This window comes from Tinamus guttatus, unplaced genomic scaffold (assembly GCF_059628265.1).
Source record: "Tinamus guttatus ecotype Peru unplaced genomic scaffold, ASM5962826v1 Tinamus_guttatus_pri_ptg000208l, whole genome shotgun sequence".
NCBI classification, from domain to species: domain Eukaryota; kingdom Metazoa; phylum Chordata; class Aves; order Tinamiformes; family Tinamidae; genus Tinamus; species Tinamus guttatus.
This window is the reverse complement of record NW_028288742.1, coordinates 3046586-3066287: the sequence shown is the minus strand read 5'-3', so window position 1 is coordinate 3066287 and position 19702 is coordinate 3046586. Positions and strand designations below refer to the sequence as shown.

At 38.0% G+C, this 19702-nt stretch overlaps 1 protein-coding gene across 1 annotated transcript; it reads right to left on the bottom strand.

Annotated features, from left to right (window-relative positions):
- Positions 1 to 3487: 3487 nt before the first annotated feature.
- On the bottom strand, positions 3488 to 18858 carry SLC30A6 (solute carrier family 30 member 6). The gene is made up of 14 exons (XM_010211233.2): positions 18813 to 18858; positions 15912 to 15998; positions 15365 to 15449; positions 14357 to 14399; positions 11995 to 12060; positions 11449 to 11529; positions 10340 to 10375; positions 9367 to 9461; positions 8783 to 8831; positions 6743 to 6862; positions 6371 to 6473; positions 6058 to 6105; positions 5456 to 5524; positions 3488 to 4006 (listed from the first exon to the last, which is right to left on the bottom strand). The coding sequence occupies exons 1-14, from the start codon at positions 18813 to 18815 to the stop codon at positions 3509 to 3511; spliced, it is 1383 nt and encodes a 460-aa protein (XP_010209535.2). The 5' UTR covers positions 18816 to 18858; the 3' UTR covers positions 3488 to 3508.
- Between the last annotated feature and the right edge of the window lie 844 nt (positions 18859 to 19702).

Sequence of the window (19702 nt, the reverse complement as noted above, 5' to 3'; positions counted from 1 at the left end):
CTGAGACCAAAATTTAAGCACATGGTTAACACCAAGTGTCTGAGATACCAGTTTTGTCACAATCTCCTCACTGTGAGTGAGAGGAGTGAGATAGAAGTTGCTATAAAAATATTCAGTGGTTCTCAAAACATGAAGGGGTATCCTTTAAGTACACCAAAGGACGCCCTCTCTTAACCACTCCCGAGAGTACTTCAGAGTACAGATAATCTCTCAAGATTTCCAGCAGACAATCTTTATACGGAATATCTTATCCCTAGATAGTTTCTCCTTCCCTGCTGGATTGTGGCTCCAGGGAAAACAGATCAATCGAAGGATTTCACGGACTCTGGTAGCTAACACACATCAGGATGGCTGTTGTACAAGTCTTCTCCTTGAGTCGGATTTATCACATCTCAATTGATTACAAACCCATCTCCCACTAGCGTGTCAGAGCCTGTATGTGGTTGTTACATGGGGGAAGAGAACACAGAACAAGATGAATTCAAGAGCCATTACTCAATAGAGAAAGCCGCCACGAAAACACACTGCATCACTACAGCACTGCAGCAGGAGCTCTAGCTCCTACTCAGGGCAACCCCGTGTGCGAGATGCTGAACAACATTTATCACTTTGTCACAAGAAACCTCGCCTAAGTAATGGCACACACATCCATCAGATTCTCTAAAAACTGCTGCATTTCATTGCATCTCGAGTGGACATTTCCCTACACAAGCAGCCTGAATAGGTTAAGGAACTACCAACACTGAATCCTCTAGCAAACAGGAATGAAGGTGAGGACAAGCTCTTCTCTTCCTGCAGCTGGATCAGCTTTTGGATAACCATAAAAGAAGGCAGTCTAAATCAGCAGTTCTTATTCATCATATTAAAAATCTGATTGTGGCCACCTAACACTAGAAGTAAAATACAATTAGAAAAGACAAAATGCAATAAAAACTCTTTTGGTGGAATTATACAAGTACCCAGCCTAGACTGGTAGCAGAACCGGCAAAGCACTTGGTTTTAAACCTCCACACATTTGCCTTTTGAGACTGAAGTATCACCTGAGAGAATGATTTAAACATCAGCATACAGAGAGATAACTACAAAATCCTGCACATAAATGACCATTTTTTAGTCTTGTCATTTTAAGGATCATAGTGATGTTACTTCCCTCAAACAGAGGTGTTTTACTCTGTGCTGATATTAGTCTCAATATATTCATAATAACAAAGCAGCTAAAAAGCTGTTCCAATCTGTAACATCTGCAGATTATATACGTATTGTAAACAATCACTCCAAAAAAATATTTTGTGATTATATTGCACTGGAGTCTGGGATTCTATTCTCCCTTCTCACTTTAAAATCGAAGATAAGCCTCATTTTTTAACAAAATGAAGCTTTAATTTTCTACTAAAAACAAGTAGGCATGCAATCAGCATGGTACAATATATTTAACACATCAAAAGGGTGGCAATGTTTGGTTATGAAACTGGAGAAAGGAACAGTTCTCAGGCCACACAGGAGTAGTAGGACACTGTAAACATTCTGCTGGCTCTAAGGTGTTGAATTTATTGTAGAGAGCGCAGTCTAGCCCAGCACCCTGGAGAGGAGAATCTGCTCATATGGTCTGTGGCTCAGTGCATTTCCACGCAGCAAGGGCACATTAACAGGAGACTGACTACGCAAAGGCAGGAAGGTGATAGCTGCGTTAATGCTGCTCTCAGGTAAACCTCATCAGTACTGCAAGTTTGCTAGGTTTTTAATGCAAGTTTCCCAGGCCATTACACTTGCTAACACAGCACTCTCACTGTTATTTTTGCTGCAAATGAAGTACAGAACTAGATTCCTTCCCTGTAATTTATGTATACCGAATACCAGTGGTTCTCAGCACAGTCTCTCAGGGAGACACTGTCCTGCAGCACGTCACCTTGCAAGGGTGAGGCCCCCTTCGACATGCCAGAGTGAGAAACACGGGTGGTGGAGAAACCAAGAGAAAAGCAACGTCCTCAGGAGAAACAGAGCACTCCACAGCCAGTGTGAACAGGCTGCAGATCTTGAAGATTCACATGAAGGCTGTTTTGCTTGCTTTGTTTTTCAACTCATGTCTACCAGGGGAAAAAAAAAAAAAAGTTTTTTTCTATCAAATCCATTCTCTTCAATTAATGTATCAATATCTGCAAATCCCTGAGATACTGCAGCTCCCTACCTATTCTGGACAGATGGAGAAACTTACTTTGTATACGAATTAACAAGGTGGAAGTCAATATATAGCACCCTGAGTTGCAAGTGAAACACTAAGAATGGGCAACCCATTCCCAAACAGCCAAGACGCAGAAGAACGTGCAGTCGAGTTACTGCCTAGAGAATGAAAAGATTCACACTGCAGGGTCAGAGAGATAAAAATAAAGTATTTCTAAAAGGTGTTTTCATGGGAGCAATAAAGAAAAATAAAGCAGTTAGAGGGTAGAGCTCTCAAAAAAAGCCCTGAAAAATAAAACCTTGTGGGTGTACAACAGAGTAGCAGTGCAAAGGCAGAGACAAATTACGCAGTCTCGTACCCAGTGTGCCCCAAAAGTTAACCCCTCTAGTACTGATGCTGATCACCAGCAATCACCAACTTGGACTCTGTGATATATCAGACACATAAACAGAGTTTTCCCCCTTAACAAATACAGGAAAGATACAAAAAGGAAAAAGAAAGTTACAACCAAATCAAAGAATACTTTCAATCAAAAATCAAATACTGGCTTCACAAACAATACAGCCATCTATCTTGCATCTTCCGTAGGCTTAACCATAAGCAAGAGGTGCTTGTAAAAAAAACTTGTATTTGAAATATTTTATTTCTCAGTATAATATTAAAAATGTTGCTATCAAACCTAAAAAAAGAAGGCAGGGACTAATATGGAACAGTTACAACTACAAACTAGTTGCTGAACCATGTGAACTCCCATAAAAGCATGAACAAAAAAAATGTAGAAACATGCTCCCTTAAAATTACTCAGGATCCGAAATACCACTTTGTTTTCACAATGGCAATAATACAAATACTGATGGATTTTTCCAATCCAGGAAAAACTCATTGCTAATTTGCCAAAATACAGATTTATACAACAATCAAAACATTTTGAAGAACTGGGATGTGTACTTTGCAAAGCCCTGTCCTCTTAACTAATCACCATTCAGTAAGCAATTCTTTCCCCAGGCCCTCCCCCTCCTCCACAAGAGTTACCAGCTTGCTGACATGGAGTTGTGCTGCATTTCAACACTTTCTTGGGGTGCAGGGAGCTGAATGGGAACAGACACGCTATAAAAAGTAAAGTATCGTAAGTCTTGAAAATAGTTGTGCCATTTCACAGGCTACTGCTGATGCAAAGGAGAAAAAGAAAAGCAATTTAACCATTTCATGAACATGAACAATGCACTTGTTCCCAGCCATTTAGAATGCTCTCACATTCCAAATGTTCATAAAAATTGGGTAATAAAAGAATTAAGTCAATACCCTCAGTACAATAAATAATGGTGTTTATTATGGTCGGGGCTGACCATAATTGTTTGTTCCATATCTGCCTGGGACATTTGTAAAACCAGTCCTGAATCCTTGAGTTGCTCCCATTCCCGGTATTCCAAATCCTTGATTGAATACACTGCTGTAAGGTGCAGATCCATGATTTAAACCCATTCCATAGGGCCTTGTCTGAGTGTTTAAAAGGATGAGTGGGTTCACATTTTTTCCAGGTGTATTAAAAGAAAATTCTGGTGGTGGACTGCTAGGCTTGGCTGGAGTGGACGTTACAGGGTTCAGACTATCGGCAGCTTTCAAAGATGGCATTGGAATAACATGGTGATCCGGAAGGTTCAGCATATTGTTTGCAATAGGCACAGATGATAACGTAGGTCTGATCCAATCATCTTTGAAAATCTGAACAGTCAAGGTTGAGACCAATGTGTATAATCTATTTGTGACGTGAGCAAGCACCATCTGTTCATTTGCATCTCTCCGAATTCGGACGTGTACTGATCCAGCCTAGAAAAGGATAAGAATAAGTTGGCTGTTAACTGTCCAACCACGTGCTTTCACGAAGAGCAAAGTTACCCTGCACAGAACTATGCAAAGGCATTTCTCAGGGGGGACCACTGACTGAACAGAGAAACATGCACCAAGGAGATCTATAACTAGATTGCATTTTGACCTTTCCTAATGTGCTGACCTCTCATGAGCCCATCAGGATTTCCACTCAGGAAAAGTTTTAGAATCTTAAAAGTGAATTTAAGTATAAAATAAAACAAGTGAAGACAAGAAAGGGAAGGACAACAACTAGGGGGAAATAAGAGTCGTAGCAGAGGAACAAAGCACACACAAGCTCCATGTTCCAAACTGAGGAAAAAGTATCATCATTGTGCTATTGGCGCAGGGAGAGAACACCACACGCTGCAGATAGCTCAAATCTGACCCTTTTAGCAAGAACAGAGGTGCTGCCACCCATTAACATGGCTTGAGAGTTTCTCTTGGGAGGTACAGCTGGCTGTACCTGCGTACCTCTTAGTAACATTCCCTTTTACATGGAACTCCTGTTGCAGGTAAGAAACAAATCTGGACCCTCCGATGCTTTTTCATTTCATATTCAATGAAGAATTTGATTCACAGCCTGTGACATGTAGCAAATTTTTGTATGAGAAGGTGCAGCCCTAAGCATATCCAAGTCTCGGGAACATTTCACTAAAGTCTGAAATAAGCCACGAGGCAAATACGCATGCAGAAATGTCTGTGATCAATCCAACCAAGCTGCAACCCAGTATTTTGAGTGGCAAAATAGGAGAATAAAGGCCATTTCCATATCAGCAATTCAACAGAGCCCATAATATATTTTTTCTTTTTAAGTAGGGGAGACTAGAAGAATCCAAGAATGGAGAAAAGTTCTAACAGTCTTAGTCTTTTAACCGTCATGATATACCTGCATCAGTTCATGAATATCTCAATGACTGCTGTATGACTGCTCCGTATCACAAAAACTGCATTTTTTTCCTCCATCTTCTAGAATATCAGTATACCACTGCAGTTTTGTTTTTTTTCTTCCCCCATAACTGCTACAAATATATGATTCTACTGTAAGCCTTATTTACCTTTGGTACTGGAGGGTTTGCATTGTTTCTCCCGCCCCCTGCTCAGAAATAATTTATGCTAATACCCTTTTTGAAGGATTTCCTTGCTATTTGGGAATTTCTTCACAAACAAGAAGAAAAAAAATTCTAAAATGCACTCTTTAATCAAAAGCTCATTATTAACCAATAACTAGGCTTTAAATGAAGGAAAATCAACATGAATGTTTTTCTATCAATCACAAAAAGCACCCATTTTTTTATTCAAATTTTTACATTTCTTTAATGCAAAAGAAAACTTTTATTTAAATTCAAAAATTTAAAACAGTAACCGATGCTTCTTTTTGGAGCCTAGAAACGAACAGACATAACTTACCAAAGTGCCAAAACCTAATGTCCAGAAATGCTCATTTCGAACTTCCAATACACCATCCAAAGTTGAAACCTGATTTTTATACAAACATCCAGCAATACAAAAATAAACAGAAAGATTATTTTATACCTTTCTAGAAATGCACAGTTTCATGTAGTTGAATAATAGCTTTTTTAATTAAAGAAAAGTTATCAGAACACGGAATGGACCGAGTCTATTGCTTCTAATTTGTATCTATTTTTCTACCTGTAAAAGCACAATTTCACCAAAAATTTTTAAGTAACGCAGAATTTCTGATGTCAATTTGCAGCATGTTCTCAACTTGATATTCTATAAAAACAGCCTCTTTACTCTTTCTCCCCCCACTCACTTTTTAAAATCTCTCCAGCAACAGCAACTTTAGTTCAAAATAAGAGCAAAATAAAAACTTGCATCATTTAAAGTCTTTTCCACATATTTGAGTGACACTGCTCATCTTATATAATAAGCTTCATATTTTCTATGTTCAATAATGTTCATTTTAAGCTTAAGAAAACTCTTCAGTTTCCTCTATGCTTACTTAGTGTTAGCTGCATGCATTGTGTCATGTTTATAAACTGACTCACCTCTCTAAGAAGTTTATCTAACTGGCCAATCACATGAGGCGGTGTTGTCTTAAAAACAAAGAAAAGAAAAATCATGTTACAATAAAGATTAACTGGTCCTATTATAAATAGGAAAACACCCAAGTACATGGCATAATAAAATTCTTATGACTCCATAATATTCCCCTATATTGCACTTAAAACTCCTTTAGCATCTTACCATAAAACCCTCTTGGAACCCTTCCTTCTCAAATTTTCAACAATGAATTTTTAAAAATAAGGATATTTAACAACACTGAAGCCACAAAATACTTGTTTTGTGACACTGTCTTACCTGAAGCAGAACTTTACCACTGTAGACGCTCATGGGATACATGGTACCAAATGTCATCAAAGCAATTGCTATAGCAGACGCTGTGTCTGCAGCAAAATAATTGCTAGAGAAAAAGAACAATTTTAAAGAAAACAGGTATTTAAGCATTTGAAAGGCATATGAATTTTCTTTTGATTTTTCTTCTTTCTTTGAAACAATATCCACATATACAATATCACAAACTTAACAGAACTATACATTTTTGTAAAAAGCCGAATATATTCACATAATCCATTATATATGAAATTCAGTGATGAGATCACTGCTTGCAGCAAAAAATGCTATTTCCCATAGATTAGATTTTAAAAAGATTAAAAAAGAAACTATACATACTTAATTTCAATCAGCATATATGTAATGCAAAGGGCTAGAGCGCCAGCAATGTCAATCAGGACAAAGGGGTTCATTCGTGGCAGAAAGATGCTACTCAGTCCTGGGATAATTCCACAAATACTGCAACAAAAACAAGTGGTTGTCAGTTGACCGTTCAGCATCACTACAAAATCCAAAAGAATTACACATATTATTTTAACACTAGATTTAAAATACATCTTACAGTCTCTGAAAACAGTATATAAGGACTATTAAAGCTCATAATTCTGTTCAAAGTTTTACAATAGTGTGATGCCAGCAAAAAATAATCAAGTTTAGAGCCATGTTATATTCTCTCTCATATCTGAGAACACTAAGTGGCTCTTGCATCTTATATTTCTTTTAAGTCTATCATTCCATCTATAACTGTATACTAAAATAGTGTTAATACACTTTTTCCTACATATTGAACACATAGCTTTAGATGCATTTTTCTTAGTGACAGACCTAGCTGTGACAGCTGTACACAACATAGAGCTGTGTCAACTGTATACATGTATACTTTATAATTTCAGATATTGCTATCACTTATATAAGATTTAAACTGTACTACTAGTCTTCAATCCATCTGCCTTATTGGTGTTCAAAAATGTGCTAAACTCAAGGCCAATTCATGGAGAAACATGCAAGTCTGAAAAGTACGGGGGGAAGTCAGCTACCTGAATAAGATGAGGCGAAAAAAAAAAAGGGGGGGTGGGGGTGGGGAGGGATAGAGAAAAAGGTTTCTGCACTTCCCCATGAACATAAGTACATGTCATGTATTCCAAAACCTGGAGGAAAAGACAACATGAAATTCTTTGTTGCTCTGTTTTGGACCAACCAATTTGGGACATAGCGTGCTGATCCATTTCTGTCAGAATTTTACTTCAATTATTATATATAGGTGCAGTTATTTCGTAAACAGCATTGATTCATAGAGGATGTTTAAAATAGCCACATAAATAAATGCTAGCTTAATAGTTTAATTTTAAAAAAATAAATTGTTGGTGTAAGTGTATATAGGTTATTTGAATACCTATGCCTAGGCACTTGATCTTTAAGCCTGTCAAGCTATCCTTCTGTGTGGTTTTGCTCATAAAACTCTATTACCACACCATTAAAGAAAAACTCTGCTATTCTCTGCAATTACTATCCATGCTTTTCTAAATTGAAACTCCTTGTATTCAGGCAGTCCTATCAGTCCCACTTCAAAGTCGTGTTTTTCAGAATGCAAGTCTGATGATTTAAACACCACAGTCTTACAAAAATCAATTCTTTTGTGTTGAACACACCAATGTTTTCTCCTTTCCCCAACTATATGCACAATTACAACATGGAAACAGATGGCCTTTAAAGCACACTTTGCATGTAACACAACAGAAGTTAACATTCTTATTTTCATAGTGAGAACATAATTACTCAGAAGGATCCATAGGCGTCAAAATAAACATATGCAGTATCTGACAGTATTTGTAAGTGATGTTATCTGGCATTCAGATATTCAGTACAAGCAAGAGAGTTAACAGCTTAGTGACAAACAATGCTTCAGTCCTGGAAGACTGGTGAGGAGTTTTCTTAGTAATGTTTAAGTGAGCACTGTATTTCACATGTTGTATTTAAATGGAAACAGCCCTAGTTGCTTACAAATAATGAAACACAAATTGCTAGAAGACACATTTCTCAGGTAGGAAACAGTTGTTGGGAAATACAGTTCATGTCTGTACAAAATAAATCTATTTTACCTCAGCCTCATCCAAAGAGAATAACATACAATGTACTGAACACCCTCAAGAGAAAAGTTAGGTAAAAATATGCAGTTCTATTAGACGATACATATGGAAAATAAGAGACACATTGTTTTGGCTAGAATCCATATGCCATATCTAAAATAAACAACACTATCTTAAAAGAGGTGAAATATTTAGCCGTTTGTATCTCAGTACCTGTTCTAAAATGCTAATGCACAAAACACCTACTGCCTTCTAAGAGTTAGCGATTTTGGAGAAACCTTGCGATCTTTACCTTCTACTGAGATCCGCAACGTGCTCCTGAAGCCAACTTGTGCTGGCAGCTGCAAAAGAACATAATAAAGTCCCTTAATAAAGCTTTCTATATCCTTCAAGTTCTGCTTTAAGGTAAGAACCTAGAGCACCGTGAATGAGTATGTGTAACTCACTTGAAAAAACACTTGAAAAAACTATCCACTATCACTTGAAAAAACAGAAAGTGTGACTTTTCCAGGCAATTAGTAAGTAAAATGCATTTAGCTATATTGAACTGATTAAATACAAATAAATGCAGATTATAGACAGATGCTTATGTATTTATCTTTAAAGTTTTGATCACATGTGATCACATTTTGATCACATTCCATCATTAAAATGATAACTCAGTTTATTGTATTAATGACTTTGTACTACTTTGAGAGAACAGTATAAACAAACTAGAGAAGATTTTTAAGATAATTCTAAGCTGCTTTGAGTTATACCCATAAAGAGAATAGTAGTATGTAACCTGCTAGTTAAAAAAAGTTACTAGACAAGCTATGCCTTCATAAGAACAGGTAACACAAACTTTATCAATTCTTGTCACAGCTTATCACATACCTTCAGAGACGTAAGCAAAAGGCTTATTCCTAATGGAAAGCATTGTGAATAAGTTGAAAAAGAGAGCCACAAAGGTACCAACCAGCAGCCGTCCCCTAAGGAAAAAAAGAAAGACGCATTTTCATCTCATTAGCCCTACAATACATGAAATAAAGCTGGAGTCACCATCTGCAATAACAAAATACTTTATTGGGTAACTTCCACTAGGACTGAAAACAAGACTAAGAGGAAATAGCGTAACACTTAATAACTAGCAGCATATTATCATTTCAGGGAAATACAGGAGATCAACAAACATTGTACATCAATGTTATCACAGCAGGCTAAACATAGTGTTCATAATGCTTAGTTGAGAAAACAGTTCTCAACTGAATGTGCGTACACACAGTTTGTCCTCTCAAGATATAAGCACAGTCCTCTCAAGATATAAGCACATTATTCCCTCAGCAGTAGGGCTACTGAAGCCTGGTTTCCTATGGAAGAAACTGATGAGCTCACTCTGGAGCCTCTCCTACAGCATGAGCAGTAAGTTGGCTTTCTCTTCTCTACCCAGGCCTCATCCGTCAAAAAAAAAAATCCATAACTTCTTATCTTCTGGATGCCCCAAGTGTTGTCAAATTATAGGAGGCCAGAAGCTTACAGACAGTAAATGCCTCATGTCTTCCAGAAACCACATTAAAGTATAAGAAATAGGAGTAAATAAATTGCCAAAATTACCAGTAGTTAAATGAGCAAACCCAACAATATGTGACTAAACCATCATAACTTAAGAAACTATATGGACTACATTTCAATTGTCCTTCAAGAGTGTTGTTTATCATATAGCTTACATTTAGTTTGAAACAAATATCTAGATACCAAAACCCACTTGGAATTGAATAAACTTGCCATAAATCATACAAGACAGATTAAGAATTGGAAACACAAAGACACTGAAAAACATGCAACTTTACAGGTCAAAATAGTTTCTTACGTGTGTATTTCAGGTTGTTCCAGAAACCGCTCTGCGCTACAGAAAAATAAATGAAGATTAGCTGACATTCATAAAGAAAAACTGTGACATGTGGTGCTGCAAAAAAATTGCAGGTGCTAAAATAAATTGTTTAGATAAGCACAGTAGTTTTTATAAACCACGAAAACAAATAACACTGAAATAAAGCAGAGCGTAATCTAGATTTTCCAACTGTTTCCAGTTGGAAACACAGGTATTGGGTATCATGAACGCTGCCCAGGCAATCAAAATATGTTTGTGAATGGACATGCCAGAAAATACTGCTGCTGCTTCCACCAGTGCTGTTAACTACTACAAAGCTTGAAAATCGTGGCTATTGTCTTTTACTTAACAAAGCCAATAATAGTAGATGTTGGGTATTAAAAGAGAGATGGACTTTTTTTTTCCCCACAGTAAAATAAGAATCAAGCTTCCACTGCATCATAGAAAAGATAAATTTCAGGAATCTAATGATAAAAAACTCAAGTTGCATCTAATTTGGATAATACCTCCTTATCAGAAAACAATCCACAGTACTGTCAGTGATTTGCAATGGATCGGTCTCTAGTACAATATCCTTCAGTTGTTAACATAGCCCTTTATAGAGAAAACAGAGCTCCTGAAAAGTGAGGCGGGGGAACTGCCCCAGTTTTAAATACTGGATGTTAACAAAAGCCTTTTAAAAAAAATCCTTAATATAATGCTGCAAAACTGCTTTTTTTCCATGAAGTAAGAAAACAAAGAACTGTTGAAAGTATTTTTTTACTGTTATTAATCTAAGAAGTCTAGATGCTCAATGAAACATATTAAATCAAATTTCTAGCATAATGTCTGAAAAATCTAGTTTTATTTTTAGAACACTGACTCTTTCTTTGATAGTTGTTTAATTATATTTACTAATTTCATATTCTTTTCATCTCAAATCTAGTCGTAATCAGTATAAAAAAAGAAAAAAAAATCAATATAAAAAAAGTGAAGTTCGTCTAAAAATATTTCACTCAAAACAACATTTGTTGAAGGCATTGGCTTTTCCTCAACCAGGCATATTATTTTACATAACAAGAATCAAAGAAAACAGTATATATCCCTACCTTTCTTTTAGAATAAAAAGAGCACCAAGTTGTACCAAAACTGTAGAAGCAAAAACAGCTAGAACTTCAAATCTCTCAAACCTGAAATTTAAGAACTAAGTTTAGAAACACTAAACATCAAGTAATACATCAAATACATTTTGGTCTACCCAGGAATAAGCAGGATAGACCTATTTATTTCTAATTCTTTCAATCAGAAGAATTCTTTCAATTAGAAGAATTGAAGATAAAGGGGAAGAAAACAGAATTTTTAGGGAAAATTCATAACTTCAATCTTCCCTGAAGCAGATACCCCATTTTATGAATAAATTGGTTCTGAAACATGAACGACTCTAATTTCCATCTTAAAATTAAGCATTTCTTAATTCTTTTTTCTCTCCTCTCCTTTCTTCCCCTTTTCTTTACAGCACCAATCTTGGGCCTCCTTAATTTTAGGCTGTCTTACATACATACAGTTGGCCATGGCAATTATGTGACATAGGTAACGACACTCAAAAATATAATCAAATCTTGTATTAGAAAGCCACGCTGAATCGCCCTACTTACCCAAATGAATAGACTGAGCTGGGTTTCTTCATCATCACCCAGTAGCTTATTAGACATGTTACCAAACTGAAATAAAAGGTGAGAACTGTGTTATGATGAACAAATGCAGCCTTTACAAACTAGGTAATCTACAAACTCTACATTTCTGCCATCAGAACTGAATGTCTGAACACAACATCTTACCATAAGCTCAACCCTTCCATCCTTATCGTAGGGATGGTTCTGACACATCCATAAAATACTGTTTGGCAACAAAGCTCAGACTACACAATGAGGTCTCTGCTGACCCCCTAAAACAGGCAGCAAATGACTTTTAGTGGGATGGTAGTCAGCCTAATTCCTTATATTAGGAGACATTCCATGCCATACTTACCGTATGCTGTACTTAAGAGAACTACCACCCACCTTCAACATGGAACATCACTTAGATCTAAATCAAGGATCTCAAACCTGAATACAACGCATTTTTCTGCTGAAATACTGATATGATGAAGCAGCTAGTGTCTCATCTTTACATATTTCAGAAACTTCTGAAAGGCAACTAGGGAATATGGGACAAGGTACCCCAGAACCTGACTAAAGGAGGAAAGGTGATTTGTGAAAGTCTGTTTAATACTATCTGGTATCACACATTAATGAAGAGCACAAAGCAAACAAAAGCCTACGAAAATAAAATACACAGCCAGTAAATGCTCTTGCATGTGCTTTATGAACTGTATAACAAGCCTAGAAATACCATAAAGGTCATTAAATCAGAGAAAACCTGCTAAGCAAGACAACAGGACTGACTCCTTTGCACTACTTTCTTTGTATCTCAGTGTTACAAAAAAAAAAAAAAAAAAAGAAGTAGAAAGAGGAAAACCTTATATTAGGGACATTATTCTTCTCAGGCAAAGTATTACCATTCTTTTCCACAGTGTGTTATGTCTACAAACATGGTCAAAATGGATTTGCCTTTTTGGCCACACAGTTATATTATAACTGACCACCAGGGGACAGCCACAGGTGTCTCTTGCTATTTTCTTTCCAAGCTTCTCCCTCACATGAAATTTCTAAGATTCTAATTATTTTATCCTTGAGGTATCAGCTTGATTTTTTCAAGGATTATCTTATTTCCCATGGCTATTTATTCTCTGACCCCCTTCTTTTATAAGTACCATGCAAAATCAGTGCCACCTCCGAATTTATGCAGCCCTTTCTTAATTGAATTTTTAAATCAGACTGGATCAAGAACTCATCCTCTCAGCAGTCTAACAATCACATCCTCACAACTTGACCAATAGCTGCTTGGAGTACAAGCAAAAGCACAGGAAATAATATTGCTTACATTCAAAACAGTAAATTCATATACTCAGTAAAACTGCTATACATGACCAGGAAAATGACAAAAAACAAAAGAACAAGACAGCTTTTTACAGCAGAACCAGAGTATTGTTTCCCCTTAAAACTCTTCAAAGAGCCTGCTGTGAGTTAGAATAATCTTATAGTCCATCCTGTATTAACCAAGTATATCAATACTCAGAGTATTCATCCTGTCCTGAAATTAATAAAACAATATTCTACACAATGAGACAAAACATTAAAACTCTTCTCAAGATGAAAAAGATACTTTAAGATGACAAAACTTAATAAGCGCAAAAATTTTAAAAGAAATAACACACATATTTATTACAGATGTATCACAACTCTCATTCTTGATATGTGACACATATCAAGCTAGGCATAATTTCCTTTTCCTTTCTTCATGTGTGCCATGGTTTATAAATGCTTTACTATCAGTCAGACAAAGTGCATAAAACACATGTATTTCTTAGTGATAAAACTCAAACTTCCTCACTAGCTGGCTAACATAATATTTACAAGAAGTACAGATCAGCTATCTGCAAACCATTATTTGCCCCATTATGTGCCACAATTTGTTTCCCAACCACTGCTACTGACCTACATTTTACAGGAGACAAATATATTCCATGCTTGTCTTACCAATCTTGCCAAAACCTTCCTGTATTTTTAGCATTTTCTTAGGCAGTAAGGAAAAGATCCTAATATCTTTCAGTGCTGGACAGGAAAACTACAGTTTTAGTGTTCAGAAACTGGTCAGAACAGACAAGAGCTAACAATGCTTGTACACAAGTACTGTCCTAGTGACTTCACTGGAGGAGACTAAATCAACGAGTGAAAACAAACTGACTAAATCAATTTGTCTCTAAACATTCACACTATAGCTATGGTGTTTCTCACCATCTCTATTTTATACTCATACATAAAATACTCAAATTTATACATATACATATATTTAAAACAAAATACAAAAAAATTGGCATAAATTAACTGTGAAATTAAATGGAAAAAAAAATCTCACCTGAAAAGATCAAAGATTGTCAAATATGTGTAAGCAGTTAAAGCTGTAAAAAATCAAAATATTAAAACTCAATATAACAGAATACAAGCAGCTTCTACATTAAAAAATCATATTAAATCTCTCTTGTGCAGCTCTTTATTTTCTATCTGCATAAATTCTCTATGTTTATGGAGAACATTTATAGTATGAATATCCTAAATACACCAGTATTTCATTTCATAAACAGGCTGATTATGACAAGCCTAATTCTATTAAACCATGTAATAGTGCCCAACTGCATAAGGTGCTAAGCTACCAACAACAAATAGTTCTTGGTAGAACTTAAATACAGAAAACTCAGAAAATTTTGTAACACATGCTTCTTTAAAGTAAAAGATATCTCCCCTGTATGTTATTGTAGTAAAAAATAAGCTTGATGGATTTTTTATTTTTTCTGCTTCTTTCTCCCATGTTGAAACTACAAGAACTCCTGTATCACAATCTAAAAAATAAAGGGCATTCTATCTTAACTACAGATGACACAAGCACCCTGGGACTCCTATACAAAGGTAGGACATATACAAATCCCGAAAAGTGAAATAGTTGGAACTAGTCCAACTAGCCCAACATAGTTACAAGTCTTTCGCTACACTACAAACGACAGGAAATTCAATTGCAAGGGATGCTCTCTACAGGCCACTGCTACCATTCTACAACAGGAGGAGATTGAAGGACTTGCCCATGTCTTCCTCGGTGCAGTCTTAAAGCTAAAGAGGGTACAGCAGGGAGAAAATCAGCCAGGAGATCTCATAAACATTCCAAGCTTTGAAGGACTTTCACCCAACCTGCACTCCTACACCTTTCTCAAAGAAAAAAAAATCTCTTAAACTGACTGCAGGGCACCTCAAAGGAAGGCATGTTTCAGTTGCCTAACTCCATTATGAAGAACTTCACTGAAACTTCATGAGCTAAAAAACTCATGGTAGTCAGCCACAGTTTCAGCTAAAAAAAAAAAAAAAAGCCACCTACCTATGCTGTTTGTAGAGCTGCACCACATTAGCAGGAAGCCAATACATATTAAATTGATAGCACCAAAAAGCAGGATCTTCCAGGACTGGAAATGAGAATAAATGTGCATTTTACCTCTTACAGAAGTTGTAAGAAAATGATATACCAATCTGATTTTAAAAAGAATATTGCAGTATTTCAACATGCAAGCAGCCAGGCAGCTAAAGTTGAAAAAGCAGTAGCCATTGCAATTCAAGGCACTAATAGTAAAAGAGTCTATCCATTCTGGCCTATAAATACATTTTCAACAGATCTAGTATTACTACAGTATCTGTACTGATACAGGATGCACGAGCCACAGTTCAAGCTACGCAGAAAAAAAATTAAAAAAAAAATTAAAGCACAAATAGAAAATAAAGGAAACAGGTATTTCTCAAAAAAACAAACAAAAGAAACAAAACGAAAAAGAACACCCAAACTAGTAGTGTATTTTAACTCAGCATAGTTAACATTTTATCCTTACTTCTTTAAAAATAGACACACAAGCAGAAGCTCCTACACTACTTACCCTTCTATCTGCTGCAACCAACCTAAATTCATGTGTTAACTTTCCAACCAACGACCTCTGTGATTTGCGGAATAGGTGTATTGTCCCCTTTAACAAAACAAACAAAACCCACAAGCATAATTAAATATTTTCCTTAAACTATAGTTTATATCAGCAAAAACAACATACAATATTTTTTGACAATCATTTTATATGTTTATTATATTGGAAAACAAGGAATGACATGAACAGTGTTTTTACTTAGGTTTGGCAAACTGTATTTTGATATAAACTCGATTTCAAGCTCACTGAGCATACCAAACCCCACTTTTATTTGAACAAAACTACTGTCAATACAGTACATTTTTTTTTCCCCTCATCAAAACACACTTCCCACACAAAGCCAGTTTACTTATTAAGCAGTAAAATACTAAAGTGCAGTTAACAAATTGATAAAAAAGGTTTGTAAACCTAACTACTTAAACATGCACTTAAACACATAGTAAAGACATAGTTTTTCAAAATGAACTGTTTCCAAAGGCAACCAATACAAACTAAAGAAGAAAAAAAATATAAGCACACTTAATCTACTTTGGAGCAACAATACTCAACATCCCAACCAGACAGGCATACATATTATGGCCATATCAAAGAACCATATATCCTGACAGCTTCTGGATCAGATGGCTGAGGAAAACCCACAAGAAAAACGAAAGTGATGGCCTGTGATGTGTTGGCCACGAGGCCAGTCATACGGTGGGGCCTGCACACAGCCTTGGTCATGGCTTAACCTACATGTGCATGTTAGATGTTGCCATCATCCGCTCTCCCGCGTGCACGACATACACCACTTCAGCGCCATGCAGACGGGCACTCTCTTGGGGAGTCACAGGATTTATGGTGACTAGCACAAGGTGGTTCTCCCGAGAATGACAGGAAGCAGGATAACAGAAAAATGAACAGATTCTACCACCTGCTCCCATTCCCTAGAGTACCTAAATTACTCTTTGGCTGTCCTCCATCCTCCCCTAACCAAAAAGAAATGAGCTTTTCACCTGAAAAGTCCTTCTGATTTGCAATAGAAATTCATAGGCTGCCATATACATTGATTTCAAGGCTGGATGAAATCAGGTTTGATCCCAAGCTATCACATTGGTTAGTAAGGATGATAAGACACACTGATAAGCTGGATACCAGAACAGATTCACCCAATTTACAGGTAGCATTTGTAGAAACACAGTTTGCCCAAGTGCCAAGAATTAAGAAAACAGCACTACAAATCTCATGTTTAGCTTCCTCTCAGGCAATATAGATCTGTGCTCAATACTTTCTTCACTGGCAAAGCACCACGTAACAACGCTTTTCTCAGTAAGGACAGAGAAGATGAGAAAGGTTCAGGAAACGCTTTCTAACAGCCAGCTGACTACCTGCTTATGAAGCCTGCTACATCCTCTTAGCACTCAGCACTCTCCCATGTTGTCAGCACTAACCGCATTGTGGTACACATCATTTTTTACATAAAGGACTTCACATGAAAAAGTTATAAAAATCAGTACAGTGGAATTCTGTACCACAGGTGAGAACTCTCTGCAGAGGCACAGAACTACTAATTCAGTAGATGTTGGGCTTCGACATTTAAGTTCACCCAAACGTTAATATTCCAACGACAAAACACAGAAGAAGAATTTGCTGTTAGGCAGGTTGGCAACTATCCCATTTTTTAACTGGGTCCACTAGAGGCTAGAACAGCTGTGGAGTTAATGCAGTGAGCACAAGCATCTGCTCCATCAGTGCCAACAGGTGACAGTGGCTGTTACAGGCAGCAACGTCAATTTACCCACTCAGCACAAACAAGAAAAGCTGAGACATTCAGTGCCTCTTCTGAGAGAAGAGATTTTTTTCCTTAAGAGGACAGCCATAAGCACCAGGACTGAGTACTTCTATATTTTGACTGATACATCAGAGTAGAGGCAGGAAGAGTTGTATGTCCTGACGTACATTTCAGTTCCCTAACTGATCTGGTATTGAATGAAGAATTTCTAAGAGCTATTTCTCAAGCTAATCGTCATTAGGCACAAGGCATTTGTTCAAGATATACTTTCTGTAGAACATGTTCTTTTTCTCATCACACTGAAAAAGCAGCAACCTATTCAGCAAAAAACATGACAAGTCTCACACAGAGAAAATAAGACAGCCCCTACTGCCATCTATTAATAAAAATAATTACCTTCAAAACCAACTAAGTCTGAATCCTTAGGGTTTTGTCATTATCAGGCTAGCTGGTAGAACAAAGCATTTACCCTCTTGAAAGTTTCTGCCCTTACTATTCTCAAGTGACACTGAAGAACACAGCTAACAAGAAAGTCACCATACTTCAGAAGTAAGGGAAGATGCTGAACTGCCTAAGGAGAAGGTCTGTGCTCTTGTGCCCAGAGCAGCAGCTGCACCACACACGGTCCTGCCTCAGCACCTGCTAGACAGAGCACCTGCGGCCCCCGCAGCGGCTCCAAGAAGGGGCAGGCCAGAGGAGTACACTGATAAGAAACCAGCAGCAAGAGCTTCCCAGCACACACCAAGGCCCCGCGCCGCCGCTGCCAGCCTCGCACCCGCCATCGGGGACACTCGTTTGCGTGTGCCAACCTGGAGGAACCACAAGCCATAGGGGAACCTCGCAGGGAGTAACGGCCCGCGGCGGGTAACGGCTCGCGGGTGGAGGGGATGGGGGTGGTAACGGCTCGCGGCGCCGGAGAAGGGGCGCCCCTCCCCCGCCCACACGTCACCGCGGCCCAGCAGGGGTGGCGCCGGCAGCTCCACGCGTCCCGCACTGCGGCCGCGCCGGTGCCTAGCTGGGGACTCCCGGCCCAGGCCCCGAACTGACAAAAAAAGACGCACAACCCCAAACCCAAGCAACGGGCAACGCACCATATTACTCCCCACACCGGAAGAGACAGCGCCATGCGAAACCGGAAGAGGCAGGGACGACCTTCTGTTTCTACGGTAACAGGCGGTGCCTTAACACACACCACCCGCGGGGAGGAAGGAGGTGTGACGTAGTGCGGAGCGGGGAGCGCGCGCTGCGGCCGTTACAGCCAAACGGTCGAGGGCAGCGGTCGGGGGCTCTGTGCTGTGGCCGGCGGCTGCAGTCCTTCTCCAAGTCGGGAGAAAGTGGGGGTGCTCAGCGGCCTCTTGGTTTCCGAGTTTTAGCCCAGCTCCCTCCTTTCCCTTCTTTCTAGCCCCTCATCTGCCCTTCCCCTTGCATCAGCTTGCCATCTTAGGCAGCCAAAGCCCGGAGCTACTTCAGCCCATTCAGGTGCCTTAATGTCAGTCACCTGGATCCAGAGGAAAACAAAGGGGGCAAAATTGGGCTGTAGGCGGTCTGTATGCATGGGCAAATTCAGCCTGAAAGTTCTCCCCACTGATGACAATGTCACTGTATTTAAGCAATACATACGAAACATACAAAATTCAATGGCATTACTATATTCTGTCTGTGTCTATAAGAACTAAAAGGAAGGAGTGCTATGTGGAGAGTCAGCCTACTCTACTACAAGAAAGACTTTGTTTCACCACTTCCTAATGGGACTAAATCCTCCATAGAAAACAGAGAATACTGCTAGCACTGCCATAGCTCTTTTCCTCTCTGCAAATCTATTAGATATAGATGTATTTTTTTCCAAGCAACATTGAAAGCTGCATAAGATACAGCTTCAAAGCTGTAGAAACTGTGTTGTTGAAAATGGTCAGTTGCTTGTGTGCTAAAACAGGGATGACCTGAGAATGCCTCTCCATGCTCTGCTGATGTTAAAACACTT